Raw genomic sequence first — 17,369 nt, forward strand, 5'->3', positions numbered from 1 at the left:
ATATCTATCGGTTTCCAAATTTTTGTCATTCTCTCATTGTAGTCATGCTCATCCTAAATCACTAACTCTGCCCCTTCTCAGGTTTCATAACTTTGATATTCTGCTCTTTGAGATATTCTAACAGTTCCCTTTCATTACTTGCTAAATTATCTGCAGCCTTGTTGCTTTTACGCAACATGTGTCGAAAGTCAAGTTCACATATTTTATCATAAATCATAAGAGCAGGGGTGGAGGAGTGGGATGAATATGCTAGCTAAATGTATGTCAGCGGACATTGTTTTGTCACATTTGAACAACAATTTGAAATTAAGCTTAAATAAATAAAGCTTTAGGTCAATGACAACTGTTGCAGTATTTGCCCTAGACCTAGGTACAAAATTCAGTCCTTTACTAAGAAAATCAGCCTATTGGAATAAACCAAAGTCTGTGAAAAAATGTATATTTTAAAGTCCCCACATTTATTTGAGACCAATAGAAGTAGATGCTTGTCAGTGAACATGAGACAGTTGCTACACTGCCTCAGGATGCCCATGTCGACCAAGCTGGCTGGGGAAACTGTAGGAAATTGTCCATCCACAGTGATAGGTAAATTTATATGATCAGGAAAAGAGGTAACACTTAGCAGTGGCTAGTGAGTGAGAGGTGTGATTGTACCTCTGAGGCTAGGTTTAGTGTTCCACCTGAGAGTAGAGCAGGGCTGTGAGAAACCTTCGGAGGACCACAAGCAAAGTGCTAAGAGAAAATTTAACAAACAAAATGTTTGTGTCTGTAACCACCAGTGGTGAGTACCACTATGCAGCAATGCACAATGGAGTGCTACACACAAACAAGTGCAAACGCGGGACTTAAATAAAACAAGACAATACCCTTTTTAGCTCAAACTAGCCAATAAGAATGCTCTCTCTGACCTCTAGTCCAATCATCCTTAATAAGATGGGACCCAGACAGCACTCTCTTCAGACAAGAATGCAGAAGGGCCCTCACCAACAAAGGTGGCTTGAAGTTGATGCTCAGACATTACAAAACAGACCCAGAAATAGTAAACTTGGAACTGGGCAGTGCTACAGCTGAACTAGTACAGGGTACAGTAAAATGTGACCAAAAATAGTTCATATAATTCAAACAGACAGTGGAATGCAAATACAAATTAAAAGTCATGTATTAGAGCAAAAACAGACATTTTTAGATAGTTGGAACCAATGGGTTTCTCAGATATCTCATTATCTCAGTGAAGAACTGGCTTTAGTGCTCATGTGATACCTAACAGTCCAGATTCAGTCATTCTGAATCTAGCCTCTGCTATAAAATGCAGAAGTACTAGAAATTTAAAGTGCATAAAATCACAGTCACAACAGCATAAGCAGTTTAAATAATGCAGCAATTCATGAGCAATTCCCAGCATAGATGGGTGTAGGCCACACGCTCCCACCACAAGAATCTAGACTGTAAACCTTCCTAATGTAAAACAACTGGTTTTGGAGCACAAGTGCTCAAGCCATAACTAAGACACTTGAGAATAACAGGCACAATAGGCTTGCAACCAGCAATTTACAGCCAGAAGGGTGTAGGCTATACTCTCCTATCACAAGAGTTTAGACCACAAATCCTCCTAATGTAAAGTAAGTGTTTTGGAACCCAAGTTCTTACAAAAGAATAAATACACTTAGAATAACAGACACAATAAGACTTCACGAGCAATTACCAGCTTAGAAGTGTATAGGCCACACTCTCCTCCCACAGGAGTGTAGACCACAACCCTCCCAATGTAAAATAACTGATTTGGAGCCCAGGTGCTTAAACCAGAACTAAGGCACTTTCAGAATAACAGATACCATGAGCTTTCAACAAGCAATTCCCAGCTTAGAAAGGTACAGGCTATACTCTCCTGTCACAGAAGTCTAGACCACAAATCTTCCTAATGTAAAATAACTGGTTTGGAACCCAGGTGCTTAAAACAGAACAAAAACACTTAGAATAACAAGCACAATAGGCCCTTAGCCAGCCATTCCCAACTCAGAAGGACAGAAGCTACCCTCTCTTCCCACAAGAGTGCAGACCGCAAACCTTCTTAATGTAAAATAACTGGCTTGAAGCCCAAGTCTTTTAACCAAAACTAAGACACTTAGAGTAACAACTACAGTTTAATCAGGCTACTGAAAAGCAGTAATAAATGCAGCAGAATAAATGCAATTGAACACTATATGAACAAGCAGTAAAAACAAAATAAAGTAATAAAATAGGAAGATACATAAAAGCAGTAAATGCAGCTGAATACATTTTTGTTAGTTAAGTAGGAAGGGAGGAAACAGAAGATAATTCAAGGTTAAAAAATTAAGGGGGTAGGCCTTCCCAAATGATCTCACTCTATATAACAGAATAAGCTGAAACGATAGGATTGGGAGGAGAGTCCAATATGAAATTTATAGCAGAGGCAGGCAATTCAAAAGCCACCAAGCTTTAAGAACACAACCACAATTGGGAGAGAGGGTAGGAGAAAACATGGAGACTGAAACAGAACATATGTAATGACAAGTAAAGAAACCTTGGAACTTAAGCCTTAGATATGTTCACAAAACAGAAAAAACACAGATATTGTAGAATTCTGTTAACAACTACAACCACAAGTGAAGGCACAATATATTACTCCTCCCACCTCTCCATTCTGTTACCTTTTCTTTTCAGCTTTTTCTCCAACCAAGAACCACTTGCTTTTCATCTATTTATATGGTACTTGCCTGTAATGTCATTCCTTAGTTTTACTTTATCATTCATCTGTATAAATCTAATACAACTGAGCAACACTGTGGATTTTTAGCATTTTTTGTAGATTTCTGTGAAGATTAAAGTATTTTTGTACAGAGCTCCTTGTGGTACCTCCTTTTTTGGTAATTTATGTGATGATTGACAACAGATAATTACTTAAATATAGTAGTAGCTGAATCTAGTAATGTAGCTACAGTGGAGCAAAGAGGGCAGATCAAGAAAGGAGCTATGTTACAATAACACCAGTAAGAGAGTTTGCAGTAAGAAAGGAAATAAAATGAAAGATAATGGGAAAATTGCTTCCTTATTGAAGCAACAGGATGATAAGGGAACCTGTTGAATAGATTTTGCATATTATTTACAATTAATATTTGACTCAGTTAAAGTAATTCAATGACTAATTGCTAAAATATGAAATCAGAAAAGCAAAATTAAAGAAATGGAACATTTTGGCACATTCAATATTGTTGATGGCTGTATTATTTAAATAATGAAAGAGATAATGCAAAGGGTAATAAAACAGTTAATCCATGAAGTACACCACAGATGGGTACAAGGATACATAATAATATCATATTATTAATAACATTATTAAGAGACAGTTAGTACACAGAAGGCTATGACTTACAGTACATGAATGTAAAACTGTAAAAAAAATCTGACCGTTATGAGACATTTCCTAGCCTATCAACAAAGTATTTAGAAAAATTGGTAATAATGGACAAATCAGAGCACAAACGATTGGCTATTAAGTTAAAGTAATACAAACTAAGAAAATGTGAGGCAATGATGCCCTCAAGGCCTGTGCCATTTACTGCAGCTTAACATCCATTTATATTTGAAAAGTCAATAACACAAGTATAAAATCAAGATATGAAGAAATCGAAGTGCTTACTGAGAACAAAAAAAGGGGATACAGTAAAAACAGTGATATTATTGAAGGAATGCATCATTTAATTACACCACAAGTAAAAACAAAATAGTCAAGATATACAAAGGAAATAATAAATACAAATGTATGAGGTAGACTGACACTTCATTTTATGCAGCTCAAAAAAAAAAAAAGAATGCTTTACATACGATAACCTGGATCATCTTAGGTGATAAAGTAATGAGTGTTTTATAAAGAGATTTCTTGATCAAGTGTTCTCTTCAGGATTGTGATATGGGTTTTTGAAAGGTAATAGTATTTTGTGATCCACTATACAATGGTTAGCAAACTTTTTTGAGCAGAGTATCAAAAAAATGACTTCTTCTCATGCAAGATTGTAAGATGGTTAAGAGCCAAGTATAAAGAATGTGTATGTTGGTGGAGATCTGGGGTGATACTTTTGGATGTGCCTGGATATTTGATTGATTGACTAATGTATATATTTATGTATGCATGTATGTATGTGTGCATATCTCTATATATAATCTGTCTTTAATTGCATTTATTGAATGTTTTATAGGAAGAAGAAATCCTGTTCAACGGTTAGAAAAGTCATTTAGGCTATGATGCAACCAAGGTCCCTAATGAGTGTCAATGAAAAATATTCTTGTATATTAGTCTTCAGTAGTGGTGCTGTGGGATGCCTCTGCAATCCTGGATAATGTCACAAATGAAATGTTGATTTTGTTTTTGTTATATAAAATATTAAATGGAGGGACAGATTCTTGTCCCAGAGATTTCCTATACTCTGGAACAAGCTACCCATCTGTGTCAAGCAAAGTTCCTCATTAGCACTATTCAATAAAAATCTTGATGAGTGGATGGAAATAGGAAATACACCAAGGGGATCACTTCTGTGGCTCTGCTCGACAGGGGCACAGGAAATTAACTTTCTTGGGTGGTGTAAGCCAGGGAACCTTATTGGCTAGGCTTACTCAGGCCCTTGGGCCAATAGCCTAGTACCTACCTATGAACCTATGAACCTATAAATAAAAATAGTGATCCTGTATAAATGCATATCAATGTGTTTGGAGTGTGGCTGTGTCTACTACACCCTGCATATCCATACAATACAAACATTAATTAAATATACTAATTTTGAGGTTGCAGAAAATGCTTTGTTTTCAAGCAAAACCAAGCAGTCTCTTTACTCCAAGCTAGTGCAACCTCATTGTCAGTATATTTAGTTAGCAGAGCTGTGCAAAGCACATAAATACATATCTGCCTTATAAAAAGACATTTTATTTCATTTTATTCATTTCCATGTTACAGAGCTTAATTTTTAGTAGAGAATTTCCCTTTAAATGATGACCTACTGTTTGGATGCCTTTTAACATTTGTCTAAACATGTTATTTTTCCATAAAAATCTTAACAACGTGTACTCTTAATTTTAGTGATGCACTTTTTTAGGACTGTTATAATATTAATCCTTCTAAGTGATTCTGTACTTTAGTTTAGGCTCATGATAAAAGACATTCAGTGGTATAAACTGTTAATATTAGTATACTTAACATTTATATTTTGAGTCGGCACACGTTGACATCTTCCTGTTTGCTTACTTGCCAGAGAACTCTTATGATACTTGCACTGTGTTAACAAAATGACTCTGTTTCCAGACTACATTTGCTGCCAGAAACAAAGTCAGAAGAGTGAAAGCCAAACAAATGGTGCTTGTGAGAGTAACAAAAAAAAACCAAAAAAAACACACAAGGATTTTAACTTCGGCTTCAGGTCAGTGGAATCCTTGTGTTAAACAACGAAACATGCAAACTTCAGTCTAATGGACTTATATTATTCTCTGGCGTTGAGATTAATGAGGACCAACCAAACACTCATGAGTTTGTATCATCAATTAAGAGGATAATTTAATCCTGAAAGTAGATATTATTATGAAATCTCATTTAACCAAAATCATTAAAACAAGCAACTTCATGCATTAAAATCAATGTGAATACGAAAAGGGAAAAATGCATCTACATACTGTGCAACCATAAGGAATTTGCTTAATCAGAATATACTCCATTTCACGTTTGAAATGAAATGTGAGCCTCCTTGCTGGATAGCAATTCATTTAAATGATAAAATAAAAGGTTGACTGTACAAAAGAAAATGAATATAATGCATTAGGCAAAACAGAGTGAAGTGACAATTTTGACTCTGTATTCCTACATAGACTAAATTAGATAAAAGAAGCTATCAGACCAGAAGTAACAGTGACGTTACAGAAAAAAAAGACACTTTCAGATTATGTGGTGTTAGTGAACTTAGTGACTTATAGAGCAAGTTCTAAAAATGAAGATAATAGCCAGTGCCAATGACGGCAGAAGAAAAAAAAAGAAAAAGAAAACAACATCCGCAAACAATTCAAAGAATCTAGTTCAGTTTTAAAAGTTGCTCTGACTAGTCAATGCAGCTGAACAGCCAAGCTGTAGTAGCATTTCTTGTGCTAAAAAGAAAAAAGTCTCATGTCATCCGGGTTACTTCCAAATAGAAATAAGATAACAAATAGACTGTACAAGTGAGTGAGAAACAAGGTTGTGGCTTGTAATGAACAAATACAACAAGCTGTTTGATGGTGCTGTCAAATGAAAAATCATCTGACCAGATTTCAGATTCTATGGCATCTGTTACACAGACACACAGAATTATTCCCATACATTAAGAAAGAAAGGATGAAGCAGTATTTAAAATATGAGCAAGGCATAAATGAAAAAGTATTAGAACCAACACTTTGGATTTATCCCGTAATAAAATCACAACAGCCCATTACAAGGCAAAGATAAAAATGGGCATAAGAGAAGATATTCAAGTCATGCAGACATCTTGTAACACCTCTGGATATTCAGGCCAAGCAGATATCTCACAATGCAAAGATACAGGGCCAGTTCCCAAAAGACTTCTTCACAGAGTCAGTCACTTACTCTGGCCCCCTGGTGTCTGCCTGTTTATAGATAGGACTTACACCAAAGTAAACCACTTATAATGAAGACAAGTCTTTGGGCATAAGGACAGACATAGACCAAAGTAAGTCACTTACACTAAGAGTAAATATTTTGGAAGCAGGTCTGTAGTCTTTGCAATATATGGAAAACTGTATTAAATAAAATTAGTCCTAAAAACAGGCTACCATCAGCTTGAACAACACCCTTAGAATAGATTATAACCACTTCATTTGAACATGTTCATCTTAAATAATACTAAATGTTATTTTGAGCCATACAAAGTTCCCTTATATCTAGAAGCATACAGTATTTTCATAAATTCTAACAGTTTCATCAAGATTTCTGGTTTATGGCCAAGTCCTATGTTCAGAATTTGTTTAAAAGACAACTTGTGAGGTGTAAACTATGCATATTTAAGTAACAAAAGTGCTCACTATACTGTTTTTCTTCTTTCATTTTTAATACAAATTTACTGCATCTTATCAAAAGCATTTAACTCTGTTATTTGTTCATATTGTTTATTATTCTTCTGCAGAGTGTTCCTTGAATCACTTAGCAGCACTTTATTTTACTTTATAAATACATGGGATTAGGTACTTTAATTTAGGTATGCGGTGTACTGTGAGACAAAAAAAATCTCTCATGGTTTTTAAAACATTTGGAAATATAAATGTACAATACGTGTTTTACAGTCATTGGTCTTAATTCTAACAGGTCTGACTCATTATGGATACCTTCTCGCTCTTCTTGTATTTTTTCAGATTCTGCATTTAAGAAATGTCTATACTACAGTTGCCAATTTGTTTCTCTTGTTTGGGCCTTGTTTTCTTTTCACTGGATCCAGCAAACTGCTTCGCAAACATACTTCTTCCAAGAAAAATGTGTTCTTAGTTTTAAATTGTTTATTGGTGTATGCCCAGTTTCTGCTTTTTGTTCAAAATAAAGGGTGATGTATTGCTGAAATACAGTAACTGCACAATACTGTAGATCTTAGTTAAAAAGTCAATAAAATCACAGAGCAGTTAATTTATGAATCAAGCTAGGTAGTCAAATGGCTCTCTGCATTTGGGTGTCTGCTGAGAATGGACAGTTCCACTGATTCTTCCTTGGAACATTATCCCAGAAAAAGTGTTGCATTTCCAATCACCTTCACTAATCCATCACTGCGTCTTTGGGTCTCAAGTTCCCACTGAAATCATGAACTGCATTACAATAATCCAACTGACTGATACTCAAAGCATGAGAGTTTAATTTGCATAACCTCATGTACTATGTATGACTTTTACTGCTACAGTGTTAAAAATTAAGACACTCATATGCTTAGATTAGAACTCTTGAATGTTTTCAGCACTCACAAATCTTCCAAGTGAGAAGGGAATGAAAAATATTTTGCATACTGAATGGGCTACTTAAATCCCATGTTAAACTATACATATTCTATCAAATGGAATATGTCTGGTTCTTCATTTCTCACAGTTTTAACAGTAACTTCACCGAAAGGTGACTCTGCCATGTTTGGCACTACCTTTAAGCTGTTGTAAGCCATGACAACACAAATAATTGTTCACTGGAAGCTATGTCGAGTGATGCATGAGTGTGTGTGTGTGTGTGTGTGTGTGTGTGTGTGTGTGTGTGTGTGTGTGTGTGTGTGTGTGTGTGTGGTGGTGTGTGTGTTTGTGTGTAAATGTCCTAATGTGTACTTGTTTGCATGTAGGGGGCTACTTTTGCTAACGTGATGCATGGATTGCTAGGGAAAACATCAGCAATGTCAGGTATGTCAGCAAAGTGTCTGATTCAGAGATATGGTAATGAGACATTAATAAGGCATTTCTTACTGCAACTACACCATGGATCTAAATCACAATTGCTGCCTCTAACAATAGTCGATCTATCCATTTTGGATAACTTAGCACACATAAACAGAAATTATCTGAAGCTGAAGGAGCAGTTCCTGTCACACCCTTGAAAGGAACATAATCTTTATTCTTTCTTTTGCATCACTTACTACTGGCAATATGGTAGGATACAAACATGGCATGATGTCTAAAAAATCAGATTCTTGAATAATAATATAATATATTTTCGTTAAAGATTGTGGTTCATATGCAGATTCACAGACCAAAAAAAAAAATTACCATTAAAGAGTAAGTAACCAACTTCTGCAGAATTTAAATATCATATCTCTATAAAAGTAAATTAAAAAGGTATCCAATATTGCAATATGTCTAACAAAGGTTTACTAGCAGATCTAATGAAAAATGTTCTACTCTAATGTATGGTTTGAAATCACCATAGTTAAGATAATAATAATAATAATAAAAATAAAAATAATAATAATAATAATAATAATAATAATAATAATAATAATAATAATAACAACAATAATAGTTGTCTGTTGTTTTGGCCATGATAACAAACAAGCACATTAAATTCAGTGCTATGTACCTCACTAATGACAGCTATGTATACATTAATAATGTCTCTCCTCATTCAACAGGCTTATTTTTCAATGACTTTGAGCTTATTCTAGGTGCCTAAACACAATAAATACCCTATTAAAATACCATTGCATATTCTCACACATCTATAATTTGCTTATAAAATACAGAGAGAAGGACATGGTCAGTAATGGGTTTTATTAATGAGTAACTAAAACTTCAACTGATAACTGATATACTGATCTATGTAGTATATGTAAAATGTCTCCATATGGCCATTAAAAGAAAGATCTGAAGCATTAACAATTCTCATATCCATTTACCAATCAATTACACAGATAATTTCTGCAATGAAATCATAGCAAAAGCAAGCATTATGACAGCTAATGTGGATAACTGAACATTTGTGAATGTTAAATTCAAAGTCCCACTTCAGGGCCCAGTATAAATAGGACTCATTCACCATTTCAACTATTTATTGCATATGCTATTTTACAATCCATAACAAATTGTGACCACCACATCTGATTAGATGGAGTCAAATTAGTCATGAATATGTTCAATAAATATGAGGCCAAAACAGAACCCTGAGAGATACCTTAAAACTTTGTAGAATTCTGAGAAAATGGGTTTATATAAAAGTCAAAGTATTCCCATTTTATATCCAGGAATTAACTTAGGGGGACCCTATATTGATTTACGGCTAAAGTTGAGCATTGGTCAGTAATAGCTTGAAAATGCACAGTATTCACTGAAAAGCCATTGTCATTAGCATCAAGATTATGCATACAAATGACTTTTAGTGGCAAAAGACATGTTGTCTACAAAGTCATGCTCATTAGGACCAATTAGTCCAATAATTTGTTTTGGTATAAGCTTTAGCAAAACACTCTCTGTAGTCTTAATAATTACAATTGTCAAGCTAATTATCCAATAGTTTAATTACGACATGTATCTACATCTTAAAAGGTTGGGACAAAAATGTTTTTTTTTTCAACAAAATGGTATTCACCAGTTTGAAAGGAATAATTAAACAGTACAGTCACTATTAGAGTACTGGCAGATATGTTTTATTTATTTATTTTTTAATAATATCCCAGATGGTCCATCTGGGACTTTTTTAAATAATATTCCAGGTGGTCCATCTGGGCCAGCAGCAGTACCTGTTTTAACAACATCTAGGCATCCCTAAGCATCTCATAAGTATTGTTAGGACACTCAGAGCTGATAAATTCTCATATTTCTTGCCTCACACTATCCTTTGTTGGATACAGACAGTACGCCTATATAATGTAGTTAAATCACCTCTATCTAGCTAATAATATATTGATACTGTTTATTATCTTTGTCTTCATCTTTTTAAACAACTCTTGCCTTGTACTTCTGCAGTCCCTTCTCTTAAATATCCCAAATAATGGTCTCCACAGTTTACAAGAATCTAAACATTAGTCCTTTTCTCATGTCCCAAAACAAATTCAAGACCACCTACCTTTTCACTGTTTTAAAACAACCTTCTAATGGGTTTCATTCCATAATCCCACACTGCATAAAAAGTTATTATATTTCATATTTTAACTGTTAAGAATAGCACATGCTCCTGTTAGACAGGCATCAGTTCCTACTAAATCTGAATTTATCAAACATATTTTCTTTTTGTAAGCCATAGAAAGTGCCCAACCACTTTCCTACTTCTTTTATTGTTGCTAATACGTTTCCCACGTCCTCAAAACAGATGCTGTTCACAAGGTCTAGTACATAAAATTTCAGTATTTGTCCGACTAAACTATACTTTTCCTTGCTTAACTTTTTACCATATTCTCTTTACTTTGTAAAGATTATAGCAGAGCCTGGCAATCTAATTTGTTTCTTATAGCAACCTACATAAAATTCTATAAATTCACTTCATCTGCACATGTTATTCTTTTTGGCATATGTGACCATATTCTTTCTTTCACTTCCACTTTTCCATATCTTCTCAGATTAGTAAATAGAAACCCAGAAACTAAACTAATTAACTACAAAGTTAACCAGCATCCTTTCCTTATTCCATTAATTTGAGCCTTCTATGTACTAAAAGAGCAAAATTGCTTTTATAAAAGTAATATCTTAAAATTTATTATTTTCACATTTTTTCTTTCAAGCCAATAATTTTGTAAGTATTTGCATGAGCTTGTCCTACATATAACTTCTTTGTATCACATGCTGCAATTCTAGCACTTTTCCTATCTAATTGATTCTATTGCTTAGGTAGTGGTCTAACAGCATTATGAATCTGTAAGCCAAAACACCATTATGGAAGCAAAAGTGAAGAGACATAATAATTTAAGTTATCATTTTTCATTAAGTATTGAGTAAACTTTCGTATTACATTTATTTACTTATTTTACATTTGTTGACCGGAATAGTCCGACTGGATACATGTCCATTTTCAGTGGAGACCTGGGGAGAAAAACTCCAAACTTACAAACAGATAAAGACAAGCAAGTTACAGTATATGCACAAACATATTGTATTAACATACAAGTTACAGTCTCACATTTCAAGCTTATGAAGAATACAGTTTATATACAGAAATATATATACAAATATGTTACAGTTTCTCTTATCAAACCTATAGGTGCAGCTTATATACACAGTATCTACAAAAATATTACATTTTCTGTTTTCAAACCTTTTAGTGTAAGAGGTTAGTTGCTATGAATAAGAAATTGCAGAGATATGGAAGTAGATGATGCTTTAGTCAGAGTTAGAGCAAGGACATAACCAGTGAGTTTTAAAATATTGGGTTAGATTTTTTTTTAACTGATTAAGGGAGGGGTTCAGAGTGAAGTCAGATGAGAGCGAATTCCATTTTTTGCCTACTGAATTTGCAAACAAAGATTCTCCAGATAGGTTGTTAGCTTTAGCAGATTGAACCAAAAGTTTTGTAGTGGAACAAAGAGGCTTAGCGTTTTTGTAGGGATGGATAATGTTTTTAAGGGAGGGTGTTTTTTTCTGGATGTTTAATAACCTTGAATGCTACAGTAAGTTGATTAAATTAAACTAGCCTGGGGAGTTCTAGCCAACCTAAGAGGTGTAGGTTTTGACAATGGTGTGTCCTGTAGCGCGTTCCTGTGGCAAACCTGGCAATCTGATTGTAGCAGCTAGAGAGTTTGCTGAGATCAGTTTTGTTCAAGTTAGTGAATATTGGTGAGGCATAGAGTAAAGCTGAAAGCAGATGGGAATGGGCAATGGCAGTCCTAGCTAGAGGAGTGAGAAAAAGGTTTGTTTTTGTAGAGGGAGCCAAGTTTTTTATTAATGGTTTTAATAGTTTGGTTTACGTGCATATCATATTTGAAGCTGTTGCCTATTATAACACCCAGGAGTTTGGTATACATATCTGGTGAGATTATGGTCCCATTGTTAGATGTTATAGTAAACGAAGCTTGACAGGATTTGCGAGTAGGGGAGAAGAGCAATAGCTTTGTTTTATTAGGTTTTAATATCAGCTGTTGATTAGAGATTCAGTTTTCCACTGTATTAAAGGTTTTTTGGGTTAAACTTAGGAGATCTGTAGGGGTAGAGGCTGAGCAGATCAGGGTGGAGTCATTACCATATTGTATACAGGTAGCATCTGGGATTATAGTGTGGAGGTCATTGATAAAGAGCAAGAAAAGAAGGGGACTTAATATGGAGTCTTGAGGGACAGCAAGGGTAATGGGGAAAAGGGTGTAAGGTTTGTCCTGCCAAAGAACAGCCTGCTGTCTTCCACCAAGATAAGATTGAAACCATTGTATGGTATGGTTGTTTAGGGATATTTTATTTAGGGTAAGTAAGAGTAGCTGGTGGTTAACCATGTCAAAGGCCTTGGAAAGATCGAGAAACAGGGCAGAAGATAGTTTGTAGTTGTCACGGTTAGAATTTATGACATTAGAAAAGGATAGGAGGGCTGAGGTGGTACTGTGCTGTGGTCTTAATCCATGTTGGGAGTCAGCCAGAAGATTATTTTGAATGAGGTAGTGTAAGAGTTGTATATGGATACACTTTTCCATAATTTTAGCCAGAGGGGAAAGGATAGCTATTGGTCTATATTTTGACAGTTCAATGGAGCTGCTACCTTTATGGAGTGGTATGACATGGCATATTTTCCAGATAGAGGGGATAGATGCTTCAGTTATGGTTTTGTTTATCAAAATAGTGACAGGGCATGCTATGGCATCAGCAGCTTTTTGCAGGTAGTCTGCAGGACGGAGGTCAGCTGAAAGGGTGGTTGGTTTGAGTTTTTTAATTAGGGCTCTAATGAGTGAAGTTGGAACTTTTTGGAAGCTAAAGGAGAGATTTTCACTGGGTTTAAGTGTTTCAGCGTTAGGACAAGTGGGGTTTACGTTTGCTAGCAAGGGCCTGGATGGCTTCTGTGAAGAAACTATTGAAGGTTTTGGCAATGGACTCTGGCGATTTGGGCTGAGGGGGTTGGAGTAGTGGATTGCCCTGGGTGGAGGAGTTTGTTAATACCTGCCCAGAACTTCTGTGGCTTGTTGTGGTGTTTCTGCTGTAGATGGCAGAAATATTTTTTTGTCTAGTAATATGGATTTTTTGTATCATTCCTATATTGTTAAAATTTGAGTTGATCTTGTGAGGCTTTAGAGGTGTGCCAGGTGTTCCAGGCATTATTTATTTGGATGTTCTTTAGTTTAGTTTCTTTAGTGAGCCAGGGGGCAACTTTTGTTTTAATTCTAAAAGAGCATGCAGGTGCATGGTTGTCAAGGATGGCCAGAAATGTGTTATTAAAGTGTGTTACTGCCTCATCTAGTGGTAGTTGTTTTAGAATTCACCAATTGCATAATTTAAGTTCTTCTAGGAATTTATTAAGGTTGAAGTTTTTGTTATTTCTTATTGTTTTATATGTGGGTAGATGTGGACATTCAAATTTATGCCTAATAGTATACATTAAGAAATGGTCACTTAGATCTTCAGAGAGAGTACCTGATTTATACATGTGGTGGGGGCTATTAATTAGTATCCAGTCCAGGATACATTCTTTATTGTTAGGCTTGCTGATCCTAGTACTGGAGGTTATAGTTTGTGTAAAGCCATGTAGGTTTACATGGGTAGCTGGGGTGTCTGCAGTGCAGGTATTCCAATCTACATTGAGGTCCCCTAGAACAATGGTCTCTTGGGGGTAGGCATTGGATAGTCAGTAGAGGATGTCTTCTAGGGTCCCTGAGTTATTACCTGGGGGAATATAGACACATACTATGTTTATACATTTGTTTCTATTTATTTGTAGTTTGGAAATCATAATTTTGTTATGTATAGGTGGTTGAAGGTTGTCTAGAGTAACTCTTAGGGTAGTTTTGTAGAAAACAGCAACCCCTCCCCCCTTTCCTGGTAGTATGACCTAGCCTGAGTATATTATACCCTTGGGATCTTTTGTGGAATTATTAAAAAGAACCAAAAAACAAAAGCTTATCATATGCACCCTTACTTCAAAGTTACTGGAATAAATTAGTTTTAAATTTGCTACTGGAATATTCCAGTACTATATCTCAGGTTATTTAAAATGTCATATGCCAAACCCATATCTCAAATGACTGGAAAATAATTTCCATCCAGATGTCATTTTAAAACGTATACAGTTCTGTAGATATTCCTTCTGGACTTGGAAATTTCTCAGCTTTTAGTTTAATCATGGCTATTATACTTCCTGTTTCTTAATATGCTTCCAACAAGAATTTCTATATAATTTTTTTCCTCATAATCATATTATGTACAGTACTAGAGATCAAAATGTTCATATCATAGATTTCATCCAAATGGTTCCAAAACAAGGGGATCTTATTTAATGTGGGACCTTACTAACAGTCACGACTTTTAAAATCAGATTTCACTTAAACACTTTCATGGCATTCATTAATAGAACTCACAGGTAGCTGTTTTTTAATGTTTCTCCACCACCACCAGCCAACAACAGCAGCAAAATTAATTCAAGAGAATAATTAAATAGAGAAAGACCAACTTCCCATTCTCACTGAACCATGATTGTTTGTAAATTGTCTCTAGAGAAATAAAGCTGATTTCTGAAGTTTTTACCTTTTCATTGAATTATATGAATAAAAAAACAAAATTTTAACAAAAACTATTTTAATTAAAATTATACATTGACTACATTCACTGTATACATAAAAACTGCAAAAAAGGTGATTCTGTATCCCTCATACAGCAACATCTATAAAACTACCAGCTGTGCTATGTCTGGCAGTCAGCATAGAGGAAACACTGTTATCAAGCTGCTTTCAGTGGTCCAGTGGTCCCATGGTCCAGAAATTGATTCCCTTAGCCTCTGCTGCTTAACTGCATGACTCTGAGCAAGTCACTTAACCACTGTTTTTGGGCTAAGTCTGAAAAAGGTCCATGGAGAACAATGTTCTTTACCAGTTAAAAATAAATAAATAAATATATAAAACTCTAAAACTTGTCAACAGTCATGGAAAATGACAAACTTACTTATATACATTGTTCACATAGATCACTACAGAGCAGACATACAGGTTTTCATTAAACAGAAATTATCAGAACATTATCTGCCCTTCCTGTTTCAATGAAAGTAAAAGTTTGTTGAAATGAGTGGAAAACAGTTATGTGCATGTTCTTTATTATTAGTCAAAGGTATTTCAGGCTGTTGTACTTGACAACCATATTTTCTGCCTTTCCCATCCTAAAAGAAGAATGTCCTCATTTTTAGTGCTGCTTTTATGAGATCTCATTCCAGCAATATAATGAATACAAAGTACACATGTATTTAAAACTGACTCTCTAAAGTCATCCATTTTTCTTGTTATGTTGTAATACAGTAAAATACTTTTTTTATCTACTTACTTGTTAGGAAAAACCCTTGTGATACCACCATCAGTTGCAGCAAATACTGCAAGAAGATTATACCTAAAATAGAAAAGTAATAGTTAGAGATGTCAATTATTTTACTTCTGAATACAAAATACTAGCATTTCTGGAATTTTTGTACTCTGATTCTTAGTACACATCTGTGCATGTCTCAGCAGAGACCAAGCATTATTGGGTTTACAGTAGAGCCATGGCATTCAACATTCCCCACCAGCTACATCACAAGAAATATCCAAAAGAGGAACAAATGGCATTCTATAGCAATTGTCATTTGTATGCCATGAAAATAGCTGTAATATTTCCTAGAGTTAGATTTTGTTCTTGTTGTACTCTGGAGACAATGAACAACAACTAAGCTAGTGTCCCTTATTCAGGAATGGCCTGGGGAAGTAGTAGCACAAGCTCAGATACTTGATAAATACACTCCTCAGTACAAGAGCTGCCAATAATGATATCACTGCCCAAGGTATATTGCAGGTGCTTCCATTTATTGACTAGTATGTAGGAGCTCCAAATGGGAAATAAGATGCAGAAGGGAAGTATGAGGCTTGGGATAGGTTAATATCAGTTGTACACCATGGGGGTGTTTTATCATTTGGTGAGGAAGGTTAAAACTAAGCTCAATAGATGTTTCATGTCGGTGGAGCACTAAAGTGCTTTCAGTTACACTAATGTATGTTAGACTTGTATTTAATCTGTCCTCTGAGCTGAAGATATTTTGCTATAACCTTTTACTGTAAGCATGCACTACTGCACCCCCCCCTCCCATTTTTTCTCTTCCTATTGTACTCCAAGGTCAATTAGTTAAAACTACTTTCTTTCTCTTGGAAAAGGCTTACCTATGTATCTGCAGCCCATACTTCAGTTGTTTTTTCCCTATAGAAGTGGTGGTCCTTTTCACCACACTGTAATAGATTAGTAGCACAAGATTTGTAGTAATTAGGAAGATGCTGCACTACACTGACCTGGAATTGACTGAGCTTGATTTTCCTGATTGTTTTCTTAGATGCTGGCTTGGTCCAGTTTTTCTGGCTCATAACCTTATATTAGTTTGTGTCTATCCCCCTCCCCCACCTTGAACCTGCATGCCTCCCTCCCACTCTTGCTTAATTACAGAGGAATCAAAAAACCTGATGTAGCAAAGCATCATCTTTTGACTTAGCTTTTCAGCCCTTGCTTCATAGGAATCCCAAAAGTAGTGTCCTCACATGTAAGTACTACCTGGTATTGTGCTTATTTGTGATTCTTATTGCTATTTTTGTGAAGTTTGACACATTTTTTTTTTGTCATTCATATTTTTAGTTGGTAACAGTTCTATTTGGCCACTTCTTTTCCGGACTTGTATTTTAAAAGTGTTTTTGATTTTGCTTTGCTCTATTTGCCCTGCATATGAGTGTTTTGTTATGCTAGTATGG

The 17,369-nt window shown here is 35.2% G+C and overlaps 1 protein-coding gene across 1 annotated transcript in view; it reads right to left on the bottom strand.

The window, feature by feature from the left end:
* The window catches only part of CACNA2D2 (calcium voltage-gated channel auxiliary subunit alpha2delta 2), a 5,241,953-nt gene that overhangs the window by 269,507 nt on the left and 4,955,077 nt on the right, over positions 1 to 17,369 (bottom strand). Inside the window, exon 26 of the mRNA XM_044078189.1 lies at positions 15,931 to 15,993. Coding sequence (XP_043934124.1) covers positions 15,931 to 15,993 — 63 coding nt within the window. The remainder of the gene's footprint in view (positions 1 to 15,930; positions 15,994 to 17,369) is intronic.

The sequence above is a fragment of the Protopterus annectens genome, chromosome 7.part0, assembly GCF_019279795.1.
Source record: "Protopterus annectens isolate FY-2018-M chromosome 7.part0, PAN1.0, whole genome shotgun sequence".
Classification (NCBI taxonomy): domain Eukaryota; kingdom Metazoa; phylum Chordata; order Ceratodontiformes; family Protopteridae; genus Protopterus; species Protopterus annectens.